We start from the raw sequence: 23,070 nt of genomic DNA on the forward strand, positions 1-23,070 counted from the left end.
AAATTTAAAACAGCCCTGGCTAGGTAGCTCAGCTGGTTAGAGCATCACTCTGATACACTAAGGTTGCAGGTTTGATCCCCACTTAGGGCACAAATAAATGAAACAGCAAACTGATGTTTCTCACTCTCCCTCTCTCTCTAAAAGCAATGAAAAAAAATTAAAAACAGAATACAGTATGAGTCAGCAATCTCACTTCTATTTATTCATCCAGAAGAATTAAAATCAAGGACTCAATCAAACACACTCACATTCCTAACAGCATTATTCGCAAAGCCAAAAGATGTAAGCAACGCAAGTGCTCTCTGACAAATAAATGGATAAACTAAATATGGTATGTAATACAATGGAACATTACTCAGGCTTTTCTAGAAGGAAAAGCTGGCACATACTACAACACGGATGAACCCTGAGAACATTATGCTAAGTGAAATACGCCCGTTACAAAAACAACAACAAACAACATTGTATGATTCACTTACATTGTATCTAGAATAGTCAAATTCATAGACAGAAAGTAGAGGGTGGTTGCTAGGGGCTGGGGGCAGAGGAAAATGCTTAAAAATAGTCAATTTTATGAGTATTTTATAACATCTAAAAAATAGACAAAAAGGGTGATATAAACTATTTTTTAAATTTTAGCACTCATTTTTTTCCTAAAAATGAAAATCAATTTTCAGTCTATTTGTTCCCAAAAAATACTATAGAAAAAAACCTACCGTCTCTGCTCCAAGAGTCTGTAAGCCAGTGTAAGTTCTATCCAGCTATTAAAGACAAAGAGAAAGTTAAGTTTCACTGTGCTTACTTATAAATCTTAAGATGCAATCTCACCTAAAACCTTTTTCACCCCAATTAGTAACATAGAATCTACTTTTTTTCATAATATAAACCATCAATTCATCACTTCGACAAAAACCTCCTTGATATTCTGGGGGAAAGTTGAGTAAAATTAATACAAATAATCCAGAGACATGGGTAGATGTTATACTTACGATATAAACTATACATTTCTAACAACCCATTCTAAGGACAACCTAAAAAACCTAAAAATGGAGGCAGATGTTTACTGCAGGATTATCTAGAACCACAGAAAACAAAAGCAACATAAACCTCCACTACAGAAGAATGCTTAAGAAGTAAACCATGAACCATCAACTCGTGAAGTATTATGCTTTAGATGATGTTTACGAAAACTATGCAAAAGTACTTTCGGCTACACCATTTCCATAGTTTCTAGTTTATAAAAACAGCCCCTCTGTAACCTTCATTGATTCATTCTTGGGACCACATTTTAAGGGAGACATTGATAAAACAGAACTGTTATCAAATGGCAAGAGGAACTATTTCTAGTTGCAAGCATAGAACACAAGACAGGTCACAAGAGCAGGTTTTGCCTGGAGAAGAAATGACTGAGGGGAGTCCTGAATGCTGTCATTGAACATTTTCAGGGTTCGTGTAAAGCAAAACAAAGTCCTGTTCTATGCTTCTCCAGGAATCAAACTAGGAGAAATGAGATCACAACCCTTTAAAGGCAGTTTTATGAAAGACTCTTCCAAACATTTATTTACTAAATACATAAACGGGTTAGCTGGGAATTACTGTGCCCCACGGTGATGGTTGAGAACACGTTATATGACCGCTTGTCAGGGCTGCAGGATATGCCAATTTCATCCATTCTGGGCACTTTAAATTTTACATAACTCTAACACTTAGACTAGTTTAATATTTAACACAACTATTACAGTATCAAGTATAAATTGGTATGTACTACAGAATTCAGAATACACAGAGATCACTATGGGCTTAACTAACCAAGAAAAGTTATTGGAACTTGGAGAATGGAAAGAATTCCAACAGGCATTCCAGGAGAAGAGCATGAAAGAAATCACAGGAGAAGGCGGCCCAGGGCGTTTCCAGCACATGAGTGGACCGACCTGGCTGGAGCAGGATGCTCAGGCAAGGTATTCACGTGAGATAATTTAAGGGAGTATGTTGAGTAAAAATGTGAAGAGTCCTGCCCTGGCCGGTGTGGCTCAGTGAATTGAGTGCGGGCCTGAGAACCACAGGATCGCGGTTTGATTCCCAGTCAGGGCACATGCCTGGGTTGCAGGCCAGTTCCCAGCAGGGGACACACCAGAGGCAACCATACATCGATATTTCTCTCCCTCTCTCCTTCCCTTCCCCTCTAAAGATAAAATTTAAAAAAATGTGAAGAGTCCTAAACAGTAGGCCGGGGAGTCTGAACTTGAACAACAGGATCTTAATCAAGGTTTCTCAGAGAGAAATGCCGTAACAGTTCTCCTAGTTCAGAAAGACTAATCTGATGGTGGTGTGAAGGATGAACTGAGGGGACAAAAACCATTAAAAGGGTAGAACAGAAGAAAGATTATGAAGGAAGAATAACAGTCTACAAGTGAATATTTAGAACAAAGAGAGAAGAGTAAAAAATGACTCTGAGGGTTAACACAGAAAAAACAGGAAAAATGATACTCCAGTCCAAACAGACCACATGATCACAACGCAGGTGCGAATGGCTCGAGGCCAACCTATGCGTAGTAAATAGTAAATCTAAGTTTTCCCAACACTTGACAAGAAATGTTTTAAAAATGTCATTTTAAAACACCATGTCTCAATCTTCCATCAGGAACTCTGAGTGATATGGACAATTCAAAAATGTATGAAAACTATGCAAAAAAACTTCCTTTACTTTAGGGAGAAGGGCTGTGTGCAGTGCGATGTAAGATGGTATGCCCGAAATGAATTTAGACCTTCATCTAGGCGGGACCGTATTTTGCCCCTCTGGACAAAGTGATGTATGTTCTTTATTTGGTCTGAGTCTTTCTATGAGATCATAAATCAACCTAGTCTCACAGTAATCTCCAGAAAACAATCTGCACATGAAGTGAAGCAGTGTGGTCTTACAATGACTTTGCAGAAAGCGGTGGATGGCGAACTTCACTACGCCGTAAGGTGAAAAGGGGCACCTGTGGAACTAAGGGAACAAGAGCGAAATTCTGCAGGTGAACTCGGACTGTTCAGTTCAGTTCTGGGAGTCACTAACAGGAACCATGAGCTGAGCCACAAGCAGGGGTGCTTTGGAAGAAGTTTAACTTTAGGGAATGTATACAAGATGATTACAGAGAGGACAATTAAAAAAAAAGTCTTCTCACTGTAAAAGTTAAATGTTTATTATATAAAGTTGGAAAAATAATTTAAAAAACACAGGAGAAAAGAGCAGGGGAAACAGCCCACAATGTCATTACTTCAATTATGTTCTCCAACATTTTGCCATATTTCTATTGTGTTTTTTTAAAATCACGTTGGACCTTTTACTATACGTATAGTTTGATAATCTGTGTTTTCTGCTTACTATATAATGGCAATTTCTCCTCAGGCATAGAAAATACTTTGTAAAATAAAATTTGTAACAGCTGCATAACAAATCACGTGGATATATCAGTGAAGGATTCCTGACAACACAAATCAAAAGTATGACAACCTTGTATAGTATTTTACGTTTTCTGAAACACGGTCAGTTCAATCTTTACCCTTGGAGATAAACATGTTTATTATACTTTTGAGATAAACATACAAAGATTATTACAGTAACCCCTCACTTAAAGCTGTTGATAAGTTCCTTGACTTCAAGGGAAACACAGCACAACGAATGGAAGCAAACAGACTAGAGGCTAATTACTATAAACAAGAGTTTAGCTCCATGACATCTCATTGTTACGACATTGAATAAAATGTTGTTTGAAGACTCTCTGTATTTGCCTCATTTTATAGAAAAGGAAGTAGATTAAAACAATAAAACAGATTAGCCCCAGGTAACACAGTTATAGTGAGCTCTGGTTAGAAATTCAAGTGTCCAGTTCATCTTTTTAAAAAATGCACATTCAATTGTAAAAACGGCCCCTCCCTCAACCTTCACAGGACAAAGGTGTTACAGCAGCAAGCACAGCACACTCCAAAAGATTTATCCTGTTTCCACTATCCTCAGCCTGGCTGCTTCCCTCAGAGGGCCTAACCTACTATATTAAGTATCAGGTGAAAGATATACTTCATTTCCAGAGAGCAATGTTTTGTTACAATACCTTCAGATTATGTATAATATCTATCCGCTTGTTCTGGCTGTCCTTAAAGTGAACTTGAACCCTGACAGGAAATTCACCCCAGCCTCTTCTGGTCAGATGAAAAGGGGGCTCTCTAGGGAAAAGCAGATATTAACACATTATCCATGAGTGATCACTCTAGAGGAAAAGTTTTCTCAAAATGGATTAAGTTAGAAATTCACATCCTTCTGACCGTCATTCACATTTCCTCATTTGAAGTTAAATCAGTATGTTGCATTATGCTAAAATGCTAAATTATAAAAACAAAAAATCAACTCAAACCTACATCAAATTTTCTTTCTTTTTTTTAAAAGATTTTATTTATTTATCTTTAGAGGGAAAGGGAAGGAGAGAGGGAGAGAAATATCAATGTATGGTTGCCTCTCGTGAGTCCCCTGCTGGGAACTGGCCTGCAACCCAGGCATGTGCCCCGACTGGGAATCGAACCGCGATCCTGTGGTTCTCAGGCCCGCACTCAATCCACTGAGCCACACCAGCCAGGGCTCAAATTTTCAATTGCTGGATACTTAGAGCTAAGGCATTTATACCATTCAAGCCAATGTCATTCCTTTCACAACAAACTCAAGTAATTCGATGAATGTCACAATTTTTGAATCAGAACCCTTGATTGCTACTGGCAGACACAGGCTGTGAAGTGTGTCCCCTACCCCAGACACTCATACTTATTCCTCCACTCTGGCAAAAAACAAAACATAGCATGAATACTCATTTTGAGAGTGAGAACTTATTTGAATGTATCTGCTGAGAGGACTTAAAAGATCGTATGTTCACAATATGATCTCCCTCAAATAGCGACTATGATTTTTGAGGATAGAGAGGAACATGTGTGAATGCCAAATGGACTAAAGAATTTTCAGTCAAAACATAATCTGTAAAGAAAAGAAAAGAAAAATAAAAATTGATGAAAAAAGACTGGCAAACTTTTAATAATTGGTGTTAGGTACATGAGTGTTCTATCTACTCTGCTTTTGTGTATGTTTGAAGAGTGTTCTAGCTACTCTGCTTTTGTGTATGTTTGAAATTTTGTATATGTTTGACATTTTCCATAATATAAAATCTAAAAATGTAATTGAGCCCTGGCCAGTGTGTGGCTCAGTGGATTGAGTGCCGGCCTGCAATCCAAGGAGTTCGCAGTTCGATTCTCGGTCAGGGTACATGCCAGAGTTGTGAGCCAGGTCTCCAGTTGGGGGCGTGTGAGAAGCAACCAGTTGATGTATCTCTTGAACATCAATGTTTCTCTCCCCCTTTTTCTCCCTCCCTTCCCCTCTCTAAAATTAAAAAGTTAAAAAAATTAAAATCTTTTAAAAACTTTAATTGAGAGACCTCCATGCACTCAAAAATAGTACTGTTTAAGTTACTGGGGAAAAGAGAAAATGCTTTAAAATGAAAATGATCATTATGAATCACTGGCTTGGAGTTACTGAAATGAAGATGCTAAGATTGCAGGGAGAAAGGAACTTTCAGTAAGATGTGCTTTTGGAAAACTAAGGAGGGACCTGAATGCAGTAAGGGCAGAGTCCAAGGGAGTCTAACAACAGACCTGAAACATGAAGCACAGAGCCAGAGGTCACCAGGAGACCTCAAGCCAGGAAAATCCCTGAGTACGCAAGTGCCCTAGAAAGTACAGAAAGCAACAGCTACACTATGAACCAGAGGAAAAAGAAAGCAAAGAATACTAGAATGCCCTGGACAGAAAAACCAAGCTGAACACCAGTGAAGTTAGTGAGAAGTAGCCACGGTATTAGTAAAGATTCAGACAGAAATAAAAAGATAGGCTTGGTTTCACTCCCTTCTTATTCTTTTAAAGTATTTAAATTTATTTTAAAGAGAAGGGAAGGGAGGGAGTAAGGAAGAGAAACATCGATGCAAGAGAGAAACATTGATCGGCTGCCAACTGGGGACTGAACCCACAAGCCAGGCATGTGCTCTGCCAGGAATCAAACCAGTGACCCTTTGCTTTGCTGGATGACGCCCAACTAACTAAGCCATGTGGTCAGGATTCAGATCCCTTCTTGGCTGCCAAATCACAAACAAAAAAGATAGGCTTGGGTCAAACGAGAAGTTCAACTCATGACAACAGTTTGAAAAGGGGTCCAAAGCAAGAGACACAGTGGGGCCCAGAGGCACAGTGGACTTAAAAAGAGTAAAGAGGCCCGGCTGGTGCAGCTCAGTGGATTGAGCGCAGGCTTGTGAACCAAAGGGTCACTGGTTTGATTCCCAGTCAGGGCACTTGCCTGGGTTGCGGGCCAGGTCCCCAGTCTGTGGCACGCAAGAGGCAGCCACACAGTGATGTTTCTCCTGCCCTTCCCCTCTCTCTAAAAATAAATAAATAAAATCTTTAAAAAAAGAGTAAAGGATATGCTACTGATAAATATGGCCACTTAAATTCCAGTAAAGCTAAATGGACAGGCTAAATTCACTTTGCAATGTTCAGCAATTATACTGGCTGTATGCTGAATTTCTCTTACAATGAACATTGTCAGTGAACTGTGTTCCCCAGTTTATACACATAGGTTACACTCCAGTGAATGGACAGGAGGAGAAAGAACTGCCACCAGGGAAGACAGACAAACGGCATAAAAGCGGGTATTTCAATGACGTGAAACTGCATAACGTCACAAAATAAACTTCATTTACTGTAAACAGAAAATACTCCAGATGAGTAAGATAAAAGAAATTTAAAAAACAGCTATAGTATGAGCTTTTCCTTGCATTTTCTCAGACTGTCATAATACATCTTATTAAGTATGATTTAGCATACCCTTACCTACAGATTATTAAAGATTTCTTAGTGAACGCAATTTCCCATATTACTATATAATATCTGTTTTTTCTTTTTAGAGATGGTGGGCAGGGAGAGAAAGAGACATCAATATGAGAAAGAAACATCAATGGATGCCTCCTGTATGTGTCCAGACTGGGGATTGAACCCACAACCTTTAGGCTATGGGACAACGCTCGAACTGAGCCACATTGGCAGGATTACATGATACTTTTTTACAACATAAAATCAGTGTTTTACAAATTTCTAATTCTTGGGGTGAGAAATGAAGAAATAGGCATTGATTTGCCTTGTTAATGTAATGAGTTTTTAATGCTATTTTTTGTAAATCAGACATTTATCATCAATAAAAATATGGTTTACATTTTAAACAATCCACATGATTGATATTAAATGAAATGTTTTACCAAACAGTGCACTTATTTTTTACCATGTAAGATGTAAGGAAATTTCTTGCTGATCTGTACAATAAAACATATATTCTTTTTATTACTTATCTTTTTATAGACACAGCATTTAAAAAAACTTCTATTGACTTTAGAGAGAGAGGAAGGGGGAGAAAAACATTAATGTGAGAGAGAACCATCAACTGGTTACCTCCCATACACACCCAATCGGGGATTGAACCCACAACCTAGGTATGTACATTGACTGGGAATTGATCCCCCAACCTTTTGGGACAACGCTTCAACCAACTAAACCACACAAGCTAGGGCTAGACACAACACTTTTTACACTCATCTATTTATTTTTTTTAAAAAGATTTTATTTATTTATCTTTTAGAGAGGAAGGAAAGGAGAGAAAGAGAGAGATATCAATGTGTGGTTGCCTCTCATGAGTCCCTTACTGGGAACTGGCCTGCAACCCAGGCATGTGTCCTGACTGGGAATCGAACCTCGATCGTGTGGTTTATAGGCCCGCGCTCAATCCACTGAGCTACACCAGCCAGGGCTAAACTCATCTATTTCTTAACAAACTCACTAAAATATCTGTATTAAAATCCAGGGCTAATTTAGAGTCAGGCTATCCAAACTTAGCAAATATTATCACTCTAGCAGCTATCTTAAACTATAGAACATTTTTAATATCCCAAGCATTCAAGTAAGTGAACATTTGCTATAATTTAACCTCTGGAAGAAAGGAGGACAAAAAAAGTATTAACTGAGGAAGGAAACTCTAAGTTATGTCCTGAAGAATGAAGGGCAGACCTTTAGGACAGCCACACTGTGTGCGAGTGTATAAAGACAGACAACAGGAAGACTGCATTCCTGACAGAGAAAATAAGCCTAAGTCACTGGCACAATTCAAAGAGAGGCCTGATGAGCTAAATAAGGCATTTCCCAAAGGTTGCACAAATCATAACAGATTTAAAACAAATCACAAAGTCTTTTCAACACTAATGTTTGACAGCCTAAGAATAAAATTGTTCCTTTAGTAATTAAGCTCTGCCATCAGAATAAAACAGTCTATCGACACTTTTCTGAGGTTCTATCCAGTGAAATATGTCAAGAAAATAAAGGGTTTTTTTAAAGATTTTATTTATCTTTAGAGAAGAAGGGAAGGAGAGAAGGAGAGAAATGAAATATCAATGTATGGTTGCCTCTCGTGCATCCCCTGCTGGGAACTGGCCTGCAACCCAGGCATGTGTCCTGACTGGGAATCGAACCACAATCGTCTGATTCGCAGGCCCGCGCTCAATCCACTGAGCTATACTAGCCAGGGCAAAAAAATAAAGTTTTAAAAACAGCAAAAGGAAGAAAGTCTTGTTTGCATTGGAAAACAACTACACTGACTGACTTTCCTGGAGACAGCAACAGATACAATATCATAAAAAATGTGAAAATTAATCATTAACTCAATGCAATTTCAAACTGTAACCTGACAATTGTATTTTAAGCAAAATGGAACAACATGTATACTTAAGAATGACCAAGAAAAAAATTTTAGAATGGGTAAAATACTCTACCAAATATCAAAATACACTATAAACCAAAAGAGCTAAAATAGCATACTGGTTATGGGAATAAAAATTATTAACAGGAGCCCTGGCTGGTGTAGCTCAGTGGATTGAGCACGGGCCTGCAAACCAAAGGATTGTGGTTCGATTCCCAGTCAGGGCACATGCCTGGGTTGCAGACCAGTTCTCAGCAGGGGACACATGAGAGGCAACCATACACTGCTATTTCTCTCCCTCTCTCCTTCCCTTCCCTTCCCCTCTAAAGATAAATAAGTAAAAATCTTTAAAAAATTATTAACAGAATCTAGCATTGAATGTATGTTTATATGGGACTTTAGTATATTAAATGTAGGAAAAGGACAGATCAACTGATAAAACTGATGTTGGGACAATTATCATGTATACGAAGAAGACAAAGTATACCACCTACAAAAAAATCTCAAGTATTCCACTTTCCAACCACCAACTCCTATCTTTCCAGTTGCACCGCTAATCCAACTGTCCTCTGCCCTCACTGGGACTCTCATTTCTTGCCCACACAACTTTCACTAGCCATCACTGCTCTTACACAATTTTCTCCTCTCCTTATTCAGCTTAGAATCTATGGTATAATCACAAGCATATCTTTATTATTAAAGTGAGGAAATCGATGAACTGAGAGATCAGGGCTTTGGATGAACTATCTATATGCAGGTCAGTGCTTAACAATGATGGTAGATAGAAAACCCGTATGTTCAGTACTAAAACCTTTTACAAGAGGGGAGTGACTAAAATATTAGTAAATGCCTGCAACAAAGAAGAGAATCAAGTTATACAATGTTTTTAAAAAGTTGAGGTTTTTTTTAAGTGAGAAAAGAAAAGGTGATATGGAAGCCACATATATGAGCAAGAAAGACATACTCCCTACCCTACAACCAATGGTACATGGTGGGTGAGAGAAAAAGAGCAGCCACCACCTGAACGCTGTTCTCAGGAGAAGTGGCCTTCTCAGGAGATAGGTATGTTTTGTTTAAGAGTCAGGAGTGGAAGGCATGTTCTGAAGAGAGCTGAGGATATAGGAGATTTCCCTGATAATATACCACAACCATTTCCACAACACATTCACACAACGAAAGTATATGTGACAATGTAACATCACATAAAAATATCAAGACTACACCTTAGTAAAACAAATTTCAGAATTGTTTATATAAATATGCAAGAAAATCATTCTATCTTTATGACTAATAATAACAGCAGCAACTATAATATATACAAAATATTACTTCTGAGAGGGTAAGATCATGAGGAACTTTCAACATTAAATATTTCTGTAATGCTAAAATCCTATATTTAATTCTGTTATATTCTGTTAGTCATAAAAAACAGTAGCCATTTTACTTTTATCTATACAAACAAGTTACTTCCAGAGGAGAGCAGAGTCAGCTAATACAGTTTGTGTGGTAACAACCTGACAGGAGGGGACGCTAGCTGGTCAGTGAAACAGCAATCTCTAAGGGGGAACTACAGCTAAAACTACATTGTGACTCAGAGCCAAAACTGAGTAAATTATTAATATGAGAATTTCAAGGGAATGTTTACAAGTTAAATCACGTTTCTTCCAGTTCAATAAAGCTGTACTTCTTAGGTTACATAATTCAAGAACGCTTACCTAACTTCCACCAGGTCATTGGGTTTATAGCTGGGATGAAGGAAGAACCAAACTTTCTTGACAAAATGATTAATGCTAGGTTCTCTACGAGACCCTCGAACATACACCATCCATTTGTGGGTTGACTGGTCATTTTCTTCTCTTTTATCGGGAGGTATATACCTAAAGGAGGAGAAAAAAAAAGAAACTGAATTTTTTTCCTTCAAAAACCTAACAAAATAATTATCGTCTACTTAAAACAAGATTAAAAATAAATTACAAAAATAAAACTGAAAAATTCACAATTATGTGGAGATTAAACATCATGCTACTGAACCACAACTGGGTCAAAGAAGAAATCAAAAGAGAAAATTTTTTTTAAAGATTTTATTTATTTATCTTAGAGGGGAAGGGAAGGAGAGAGAGAAATATCAATATATGGTTGCTTCTCGTGCATCTCCTGCTGGGAACTGGCCCCTGCCAGGAACTGGCCTGCAACCCAGGCATGTGCCCTGACTGGGAATCGAACCGTGATCGTGTGGTTTGCAGGCCCGCGCTGAACCACAGAGCTACACCAGCCAGGGCTCAAAAGAGAAATTAAAAAAATGTCTTGAAACAACTGAAATGGAAATACAACACATCAAAACTTAGAAGATGCAGGAGAAGCAGTTCTAAGAAGTTAGTTTATGCCAATAAAAGCCAACGTTAAGAAAAAAGCAAGATCTCAAATAAACGACCTAACTTTACACCCTAAGGAAATAGAAAAAGTAAAATAAACTAAGCCCAAAGTTAGTAGAAGAAAGGAAATAACAAAGACTAATACAGACTAAAGTGACAATAAAAAAGATAAAAGAAACTAGGAGCTGGTTAAAAGATAAACAAAACTAAAAGACCTTTAGCTACACTTACCAAGAAAAAAAAAGGACTCAAACACAATTACAAGTGAAAGAGGTGTACAACTGACACCACACAAACACCATGAATCGTAAGACTATTAACAGTTACACACCAATAGATTGGACATCCTAGAAGGAATGAATAAATTCCTAGAAACATTCACCCTAGCAAGACTGAATCATAAAAAAATAGAAAATTGGAACACTGGTTAGGAGATTTAATCAGTAATCAAAAAAGAACCCCAACAAAGAAAATTCTAGGACCAGATGGCTTAAAGGGTAAATTCTACCAAACACTTAAGGAAGAATTGACAGCAATCCTTCTCAAATTCCTCCAAAAACAGACGAGGAGGGTGCACTTAGAAACTCATTTTATAAGGCCACCAAAGCCAAACAAGGACACTACAAAAAAAGAAATTACAGGCCAATATAGGCAAAAATCCTCCACAAAATATTAGCAAACAAAATTCAAGAGTACATTAAAAGCATCGTACACTATGCTGAAACGGAATTTACTCCAGGGATGCAAGGAAGCTTGACAGTCATATTTCAATCAATGTGCTACACCACATTCATGAAATGAAGGATAAAAATCATATGATTATCTTAATAGATGCCAAAAAGATGTCTGACAAAAATCAACATCCATTCGTGCTAAAAACTCAGTAAACTGAGTGCAGAGAGCATACCTCAACATAATAAAGGTCATATACAAGCCCACAGCTAATATCATATTCAAAGGTGAAAATACTAAAAGCTTTCCTCTAACATCAAGAACAACACAAGGATGCTCATTCTCACCACTTTTGTTCAACACAGTATTGGAAGTCCTACAAGAGCAATCAGGCAAGACAAAGAAATCAGAAAGGAAGAGGTAAAACTGTCTCCGTCTGCATATAACACACTGTATAGAGACAATCCTAAAGACTCTCCTCTCCCCCCAAACTGTTAAAACAAACAAATTTGGTAAAGTTACAGGACGTAAAATGAACATAAAAAATCAGTTGTGGTTCTATACATTAACAATAAAATATCAAAATGAAAAACTGAGATAATTAAATTTATAATGGCATCAAAAACAGTAAAATACTTAGCAATAAATTTTCACCAAGGAGATGAGAGACCTGTACACTGAAAACTATAATATACTGATAAAAGAAACAGAAGATGCAAATAAACGGAAAGACATTCCATGTTCATGGATTAGAAGAACATTGTTAAAATGTCCACACTACCCAAAGAGGTCTACAGATTCAATGCAATGCCTATCAAAATTCCAAGGGTATTTTCCACAGAAATATAAAAAAAAAACCAATCCAAAAATCTGTATGGAAAAAAAGGACAAAGCTGGAGGAATCCCACTGACTGATGATTTCAAACTATACTACAAAGGTACAGTAAGTAAAACAGTATGGTGCTGGCATAAAAACAAGACACATGATCAATGGAACAGAGCCCAGAAATAAACCTATGCATATAGGGTTTGCTTATATGTACAACAAAGGAGCTAATATATACAACTGGGGAAAGATAGTCTCAAAACTGGTAAAACTGGACAGCCATGTGCAAAAGGATGAAACCCCATCTGCACAATATACAAAAATCAAATCAAGTTAGATTAACGATTTAAATTTAAGACCTACAACAAACAAACAAAGAAAAAACCCCTAAAAGAAAACACAGGGAGTAAGCTCCTTGACATTGGTCTGACAAATGACTTTTGGGATTTGACACCCAAAGCAAAGGCAATAAAAGCAAAAATAAACAAGTGGGGCTTCATCAAAGTAAAAAGCTTCTTCACAGGAAAGGAAATCATCAACAAAATGAAAAAGCAACTTACAAAATGGGGGGAAAAGCTTGCAAATCATGTATCTAATAAGAAGTTAATATTCAAAATAAGTAAAGGAGTCATGTAATTTGATAGCCCCCCCCTAAAAAACATTTAAAAATGGAGGAACTGAATAGACATTTTTTCTGAAGACTTACAAATGGCTAACAGGTACATGAGAAGCTGTTCACTATCACTAAACATCAGGGAAATGCAAGTCAAACCCGCATTGCATTATCACCTCACATCTGTGAGAATGGCTACCGTCAAAAATAAAAGAAGTCACCCGAGACTGATACAACATAATATTGCATGTAAACTGTAACTGAAAAATAAAATTTAAAAAATACAAGATATAACACGTGTTGGCAAGAACGTGGAGAAAAGGGAAATCTTGTGTACTATTGGTGGGAATGTAAATTGGTGCAGCTAGTATGGAAAACGGTACAAAGATTCCTCAAAAATTAACAACAGAGAACTACCCCATTTTTGTGTGCATATACACGTGCAAAGACAAGGAAAACAGGATACCGCAGAGTTATCTGCACACCCACGTTCACTACAGCATCATTTACAACAGCCAAGACAAGGAAATAAGTGTCCATCAGCAGGTGAATGAAGATGTGATTTTTATTTATTTACTTATATGTACACACAGGTACACACATGTATATACAATAGAGTATTAGTCAGCCATGAAACATGAAAAAAGGAGAGTCTGCAGTTGTGACAACATGGACGGACCTTGAGAGCATTATGCTAAGTGATATAAGTCAGAAAGAGAAAGACTGCACAGCATCACTTAGATGTGGAACCTTCAAAAGGCTGCCAGGGCTGAGGGTAGGGGAAAATACAGAGGCTGGTAGGAGGGTACTAACTGTGAGCTATGACAGAGGATCTAAGGCATAAGACAGTGAATACAGATGGTAACATGGTACTATAAATTTGCTAAGAGAACAGAACTTCAATGTTCTCACACAACTATAAAAAATGATCAACATGTGAGGAGATGACAGGTGTGTAAACTCAAGAGGAACCCAACAATCACAATGTACACTTTAAATAACTTATATTTTTGTCAACTATATCTCAATAAAGCTGAAAAATTTTTAATTAAAAAAATCTGAATTGCAGCAAGATTTAACAGCTGTATCAACTAACCAAAGTGAGTCATTGCAGTTAATTCTTTTCTTTTAAATTTGTTTTTTGGTCTATGGAGCACTGTTTCATGTTCTGACTCCTTTGCGATTTTAAAAAATCAACCTTGCTTTTTCCACCAAGTGGGCACATATTATAGAAATAAACTGATAAATATTTTATTCATGGGTTAGGGAACCTCTACCAGGGGTGTCCAACCTTTTGGTGTCTTTTGACCACACTGGAAGAAGAGCTGTCTTGGGCCACACATTAACACACAAACACTAACGAAAACTGATGAGCAAAAAAAAGGTATTAAGTCAAACCCTGTTATGAAGAGCTGTTTTGGGCCACACATTAACACACAAACACTAACAAAAACTGATGAGCAAAAAAAGGTATTAAGTCAAACCCTGTTATGATTTCGCGTTGGACTGCATTCACAGCCATCATGGGTTGTATGCTGCCTGTGTTAGGGGTGGATGCTCCTGCTAGACTTTGGGTTGATTTCATGCAGGTTTCAGGGTGCTAGAACTTTGTGGACTCTTCTGGTTCCTACTCATTGCCACCAAGAATGTTGCAACTGGTTTGGCCTTTTAAAAGCCAAAACAAGCCATTCCCTTAAGTCCTGTTGTTAGTAAAACCAGTTATCTTTAACCTTTGCTTTTGCAGTTGTTTTATTTCATGAGGCCCCTTCTTACATTCTGTTGGAAAATGTGGTAATGACTTTCTATGTGGGTTGTCTATGCCTATGGTTATCCTTGGTGATACAGTGGGTGAAGCTGCCTAACCTAGTTCTTCTTCAGTAATATTCTTGTCCAGTCTTGACTCTCTGCTCTTCCGTATACAAAACCAGCCTGTGAATTTCACAAACCCTATGGGACTTTAATCAGAATATCTACATAACAATTTGCTAGTACTGAGCCTTCCTACTGATGAACATGGTGTACTGCTCTATTTAGTTATTTCATGACTTTTAATAGTTTTTATAATTCTTCATGGAAGGCCAACATGTATTTTGATTGCTATAGCAAATGTATCTTTTAAAAATCATGTTTTCCAATTTTGTGGTTATCACACAGAAACAACAGACTTTTGTGTATTGTTATAGTCAACAATCTTGCTGACTTCTCTCATTAACTCTAAAACTATAAAAAAATGTTTTAGATTTTTCTACAGACAACACGACCCGTTAATGACATTTTGTACCTTATTTTCTAATCTCTAATTTTTTAATTTTTACAATTGCACATTAGTATCTCCAAAAGAAATGCTTAATAGGAATAGTGACACTAGGTATTCGTCTTCTTCCTATTTTTAAAAAATATTTTATATTTTAGAGACAAGGGGAGAGGGGGAAAAAGAGGGAGAGAAGTTAACATTGTTTGGTTGCTTCTCTCACATCCCCAAGTAGGTACTGGGACCTGGCCTGCAATCCAGGAATGTGCCCTGACAGGGAATTAACACTGAGGACCTCTTGGTTTGCAGGCCAGTGCTCAACCCACTGAGCAACACCACCCAGGGCTTGTTCCTAATTCTAAAGGGAAGACTTCTAAGTTTACCACTGAGTATTATATTTTGCTGTAAGTTTCTTTAAGATATATTTTTAAAAAATAATTTTTTTTTATTTTGAGAGAGGGGGGAAGGAGAGAGTGAGGGAGAGAAACATCAGTGTGTGGTTGCTTTTCACACGCCCCTTGCTGGGGACCTGGCCTGCAACCCAGGCATGTGCCCTGACTGGGAATCGAAGTGACCTTTCGGTCCATAGGCCCATACTCAATCCACTGAGCTACACCAGCCAGGCTGAAGATATTCTTTATCTGAGTTAATTAAATTCCAAGTCTGCCATGAAGATTACAAATATCAACAGATACTAAGCTTTGTCAAATGTCATTTCTGCATTTTTTGAGGTGATTGTGTGTTTTTCTTTAATCTGTTCATGTGTCTATTTATTGATTTCTCCTGTTAATCCAAACTTAAATTTCTTGCTCATGACTACCATTTCTAGAGTAACTGAATTCAGTTTGCTAAGGATTTGTTCAGAATTTTGCATCTATATTCTTAAGTGCGAATGTCCTATGATTTTCATTTTCTTATGAACTCTATGTCAGGTCTTATTAGCAAAGGTAGGATATGCTCATAATGTAAGTTGGTAAGTGTTGTCTCTTTTCCCCAGAAGACTCTGTATACAACTGGAATTGTCTGTTTGCTCAGCCTATAAAGCACTCTTAGCCAAGGGGCTTGGTTTAATTTTGTCACAAGAATATTTAAAAAATCAGTAATTAACTTACTTAGTAGTTCTAAGACGACTTAAAGTTTTCCATTATTGATTGAGTCACTTTAAGTTGTATTTTTCTAGGAAATCTATTTCCTCTACGTTTTCAAATGTACTGGCATAAAGATGTACATAATGTCTTATTTCTTTAATAGTGCAGTATCTATGATATTTTTCAATATTTGTCTTTTTTCCTTACTTAATTTCGCCTCGTTTATGTATGCTATACTTATTTTCCTCTCTAATGTCTTTGCTTCCCCCACTCCATTATTTCATCTCATTAATTAATTTTAAGCTTTTCTTCTACTGTAGTCAGTAAAGACTATAAATTTCCCTTTAACGATCTCTTTAGTGTTATCCTACAACTTTTTATTTTATCTAGTTCTGATTATGTTAATGTGATTTTTCATTGGTTTGAGTTTTGGGGAAGTGCTGTGAATTTCCAGGTAACACAAAGGTGTTCGGGTCACCCTAATGTCACTGACATTCAACTTCACTGCACTAGCATTCAGGAAAAAAAATCTATTTTCATCCATGTTCCTTCTGGGCTTAAAAAGTGTTTCTTTCAATTGTTCTGTATAATGTTCTCGACATGTACTTTAGATCAAGTTTTGTTAACTGATATTCCAATTTTTTATACTTATATGGGTAGTTTGCTTATCTATCCATCACTGAGAGATGTATATAAAATGTCTCAGTATGATATCACATTCGGCAGTTTCTGCTTGTGGTTCTACTTTAAGGATGTTATTTTAAGATTATGTTATCAAGTACACAGAAGCTCAGAACTTATTTATATTCTTGGTGAATAGAACCTATTATCACTATATAGTAACCATCTTTACCTCTATGAAAGCTTTTGGTCTTAAAGTGTTTTACCTGATATTAATGTGCCACAATGGCTTTCTTTAGTTAGTATGTTCTGGCTATAACTTATTTGCTTGTCTTCTTTCTTTTTTAGATTTAAAACAAATTTTTTTCTAAGAGTTTATTTGAGCCAAACTGAGGGCAAATGCCAGGAGCAAGATCCTACTTATTTACTTTTAATCTTTCTGTATTAGATGTCACTGATAAATATAGAGATCTGAATTTTAGGTTATCTTATCTCAATATAACAATTAGTATATTTTAACTAGTTAAATCTATATGTATTTTTATTACTGTTGATATATAAAGATTTGTTGTTACTAAATTATTTTATACTGTTTGTCTTGTTTTTTCCTCTTCATATCCCCTCTCCTGCTCTTGCTTGCCTTTTTCTAGAATCAGTTTTTTTCTCCTTTTAAATTCTATTTCCACCCTCCCTTAGGACTTTTAAAGTTTAAATCTCTGTATCTATTCCTTGAGTTATCTTATATATTCCAGCAAGCACTCTTAACAAAGTCTAAAGTATATCAGTATTTTTACCCTCTCCCAGAACAGGCTTTACAACTTTCATGCCACTTATTCCTATCTATTTAAAATCCATGCCCTGGCTGGTGTAGCTCAGTGGACTGAGCGCAGGCCTGTGAACCAAAGGATTGTGGTTCGATTCCCAGTCAGGGCCCATGCCTGGGTTGCAGGCCAGTTCCCAGCATGGAATGCACGAGAGGCAACCATACATCGATATTTCTCTCCCTCTTTCCTTCCCTTCCCCTCTAAAAATAAATTTTTAAAAAATCCGTGATTAGCCAGTATTTTCATTCTAGCTTATCTTTAAAAGTCTCCAAATTACACTAACTGTTTGCAAATGTCAAAGACTGTTTCTCCTCAATATTCTTGTGTCTTGGTGAGTCTATCTAGATTTCTAGTTTGGGCCTTTTCTGGGCTGATCTGTTCTGTAAGGTAGTTAAGACCTCAACTCTAACACTTCACACAAACTACTTAGTCCCATTAGGTAAATACATGCTAACTCTAAAGTAATTTATAAAACAAAAAATCGAATTGTTTTTGTTGTATTTTCTGCTTCTATTTGAATACCAGTACATAGCTCTAGCTGGTGTGGCTCAGTGGACTGAGTGCCAGCCTGTGAACCGAACCAAAGGGTCACCGGTTTGATTCCCAGTCAGGGCACACGCCTGGTTTGTGGGCCAGGTCCCTGGTAGGGGGTGTGTGAGAGGCAACCACACACTGATGTTTCCCTCTCTTCCTCCCTTTCCCTCTAAAAGTAAGTAAATAAAAATCTTTGAAACAAACACACACTATTATACAGACCAGGGGGTGTCTAATCTTTTGGCATCTCTGGGCCACATTGGAAGAAGAGTTGTTAACTCTTTTGAGTTGTTAACTCAAGAGTTGTTAACATTAACTACACAAACACTAATGAAAACTGATGAGCAAAAAAACGGTCCGTGCATAATTTTTGTGATATCCACCACCACAGATAAGCAAAAAAATTCCTCACATACGACCTTAATTAGATAGTGGCCCTTTTGACAATCTTTTAAAATCAGTGAGCAGGTCCCAAGTTTGTGACCACTAATATAGAAAATGTATATATCTAAGTAATAAAACTAAGGAATGTTTTAAGTAAATTTACGATTTTGTGTTGGGCCACATGCAGCCCACGGGTTGGACATCTCTGGCAAAGACCAGTAAGAATCTTTGTTTTTAGTATCCTGAGATTTTTAAAGTGCATCTTGTTTGTCCATTAACTGGGGCTTGGAAGAGTTCCCCCAATTTGATTTTTCCCCAGGTAATGACTGTAATTCCAAATCCTTTATTTTAATAGTTGAATCTAGTTACAACTTGCATAAGTAGATCAGTTTATTCTTCAATTAAATATTTACTGAACATCAACTACTTAAGGAACAAAACAAGTAAGACACACTTCTTACAAAAAAAGCGACCCCAGTCTGACTTGGGGAAAATGTATGACTATGGGAAATGACTGGATGGGGAAAATGACAGGAGAAACAGAGGAAGTGTACCTAACGAGGCCGGAAAAGGCAAATAAGACTTTTTGAGGAAATAACATTCTGACACTATTTGAAGATTTATATCCTTACCCATTCGTAGATATTTGGCAAAAATGCTAACGTTCCCACAAAACAGCCCACAGCCCGAGATCACACTGTTAAAGAGACAGCCCTTTAACTTGGAGGAATTCTGTGGTCAAGACCTGCTTTGCAATTGTCTACTACAGATTTCAAACATTTCAATTTGAGCAACCAAATGCACGTTATTTAGGAACTAGTTAAAGCCTCTAAGGTTAAAACTAGGTCAGAGAAAGTCAAAAATTCCTTCGAACTTATCCACACTTATATGCCTGTATAAAAGTACATGTCTTAGAAACTTTTATCAAGCCCAGTTTTATTCTATATCAAAGATTAACAGACAACTAAGGCAGATTCTCAAGTCACTGAATCCAAGTTTACTTTTAAAACAACTAAAAGTTTGGAAAAAAGAAACCCTGAGACCTCTATCTACTGTAATACTATGATAAGAGTATGCCAGAGTTCTAGTAACATAAGTGGGTAACTGAAAATAAGACAATTCAGCCGGATACTCACTTGGACACATTGCCCACTACTATTGTTTTCTTTACAAAAAGTCGTGAAGTCTCATCTCCTGTAAGATCAGCATTCCGCTGCTCTGTTTTATGGGAGCCAGAAATACTAGAAGTGTCCTGAAAGAAATCATAATTTTCACTTTCAATCTGGAAAGTTTTTAACAGGCAGGAACTGCAAAATCATACAAGGTATGAACAGAATAACTCAGAATTTTATTACAAAATTCTGTGGCTTTGTGGCACCTCACAGCATAAAAGAACAATTTTACTATCATTTTTGCGTCAAGACAAAAAGTTTCTACACTATATTTGCACGTGCATGTATGTGTTTTTTCAAATAGACATACACATCTGTTTTGTATACGCAAAAGGATACGGTGGGGTATGCAAGAAACTATTACAATGGGTCACATCTGGAAAATGAGAATGGGGAAAGGGCCCAATGGAATTTACTTTCTTTTCAAATGTCTATACTACCGAACATTTTCAGTGAGAAGTACTATAAACACAATGATTAATTTAAAGTTTGACTATGGAGATAGAGTGCCAGGGTTTAAAGTCTGGTTCGTCCATGTACTAGATATGAAAAAACTTGGGTAATTATTTAACTTCTCTGTCTCAATTTCCTCACCTATAAAATAAGGGTAACAGTTTTTACCTCACATGATTGTTTGTACAGTTCTTAGAAAAGTGCCTGAAACACAGGAAGAACTAAGCATCTATTGCATAAACATAAGCATGTATGTTACATAAAAGATGATAAATTCTTAAATCAATAACCAACACAACCTAAACTCTTTTTAATTATAAAAAGAAAAACATATATCGGTATTTTCCCAGAAATAATACTGAAACTGACAATAAATCCAAGCATTAGGACTTTGATTTTGGATTGGTGGCATTATGAATAATTTTTCTATTCTTTTTACTTTCCAGCAATGAATACATAAATTTATAATCAGAAATTTTTTAAATTTTATTTTTATCAAAAATAAATCATATCCTTGATGTCTGGGTACGTGGAAAGCAACCTGGAAATTTGCTCCATTGCACAACACCTGCCTGAGAAAAACCATTGGTTCCATCCCTACAGCCAAATATTACAGCCCAAACGTCAGAGCAGCGTGAGACGGCAGCTCCACAAACTGGCGGGGGGATCAAAGAGCAATAAATGGTTTTCAATTCTATTTATTCTTCATCACATTTCCTCCAGTTACCAAGGCATCCTATAAAGTTTCACAGAGGAAAATGCTGGAGAATCACTGCTCTTGAGAACAAACGGGACAAGGTGGGAGACTCTGGGCAAGGCCGCGGCCCAGCCAGCGCCTCAGGGTTTCTTTCAGATCTACGGGAACGGGCACTAGGGGTTGTGCCGTGCACGGCAGCCCTCAATGTGGAAATCAGAACAACATCGGTTCTGCTACTTGTGGACAAATACAGCGTTGACCTCACTGAGACTCAGTTTCCCCATCTCTAAAAGGGATATAATTAACTTATTTCCCAGGGTTCCGAGGAACGTTAAATGAAATAACATGTGTACACTCCAGTAAATACTAACTCCCTTCTCCTTTGGCTCCCTCCCATCCATCCAAATATATATACCCTTCCAGTATTTCGACTTGGTTTCTGTTCCACGCTGTGTGAGAGTCTTTCCTCTATATCCATATTGCTGTTATTGTCTTTGTCGGATAAGAAGTCATTGTGCTGAGATAAAGAATCACTTTCAGAATGATTGGCTGATGGTGTTTCTGATCTCTGATTGGCAGGAGATGATGACCTGGATGGTGACTCCAAAAATTTCTTGATAGCAGGATGATTAAAAACCATGGTATCGCATGTTTTTGATCCCTGCAAAAACAAAAGCAATAGAAACAAACAGCCAAATTCACCAAAAGTAGGCACAATTTTGATCTTTCTAAAACCCTTATCTGTTTCAGGATCATGCTTAATATCTTTCAAAATCTCTCCACCACCATAAAATGAAGTCCAAACTCCTTAATGTGGTTTGAATCAACAACAGTGATAAGTAATTATGCAAAGGTACTAAAAAACCAAAAGCTAAAGATACAAGTCCTCTGAAGGTAAATGGAAAATACACAGCAACGTATGAAAAGCAAAATTTGACTTGAAAAAGTTTCACATGACTTTATATAAACAACTTTGAAAAAAATATTTCTATAAGAAATACAAAAATAAAAAATATACACGTATAGAATAGAATGCTTTAAAATGATTAATACTGCCAAAAAGTTTGCCCTAGATTCAGTGCTGAAGCCTAGGGCATTTTTCTGTATCTTGTTACAGGCTTTCAAAATAAAGTTCGTTCTGTTACATAATGTGGTACTGTAGCTGCCTCCTGAGAAGCCCAGCTTTTAAAACCTGTGCTATTAAAATAATTGTTTTAGAAAGAAAAAAGGAGCCCTGGCTGGTGTAGCTCAGTGGATTGAGTGTGGGCCTGTGAACCACATGATCGCGGTTCGATTCCCAGTCAGGGCACATGCCTGGGTTGCAGGCCAGTTCCCGGTAGGGGACACACCAGAGGCAACCATACATTGATATTTCTCTCTCTCTCCTTCCTTTCCCCTCTAAAGATAAATAAATAAAATCTTAAAAAAAAAAGAAAAAAGGAGCTTGACACTAGTGTTTCGGAGTCAAAGCAACAGAGTTGTTGAATTTCAAGAATAAAGGTACCATCTTTTAGAGCTATAAATGCACTTTGTTACAATAAACTAAAAATAAATGATGGATCATAACAGACAAAATATACTTAAATATCCTTGAATACATCCTAATCAGAATACAAGATAAAAATCAGTGCATTTCTAGACCGCTGCTCTGTTTTATGGGAGCCAGAAACACTAGAAGTGTCCTGAAAGAAATCATAATTTTCTTTAAATAGCACGATTTAAAACTGCTAATAGTAAAACAAGAAAGAAAAAAA

General features: G+C 37.0%; 1 protein-coding gene across 4 annotated transcripts in view; it reads right to left on the reverse strand.

Moving 5' to 3' along the window:
- The window catches only part of YEATS2 (YEATS domain containing 2), an 87,408-nt gene that overhangs the window by 48,407 nt on the left and 15,931 nt on the right, over positions 1-23,070 (reverse strand). For all 4 annotated transcript variants that reach the window (XM_037070966.1, XM_037070967.1, XM_037070968.1 and 1 more), the window contains exons 5-9: positions 21,732-21,977; positions 20,131-20,246; positions 10,525-10,686; positions 4,095-4,206; positions 717-761 (exon numbers count right to left, since the gene is read on the reverse strand). In XM_037070966.1, the coding sequence (XP_036926861.1) occupies positions 717-761; positions 4,095-4,206; positions 10,525-10,686; positions 20,131-20,246; positions 21,732-21,977 (681 nt within the window). The remainder of the gene's footprint in view (positions 1-716; positions 762-4,094; positions 4,207-10,524; positions 10,687-20,130; positions 20,247-21,731; positions 21,978-23,070) is intronic.

The sequence above is a fragment of the Sturnira hondurensis genome, unplaced genomic scaffold, assembly GCF_014824575.4.
Source record: "Sturnira hondurensis isolate 20B ecotype Veracruz unplaced genomic scaffold, ASM1482457v3 Scaffold0019216, whole genome shotgun sequence".
NCBI lineage: Eukaryota > Metazoa > Chordata > Mammalia > Chiroptera > Phyllostomidae > Sturnira > Sturnira hondurensis.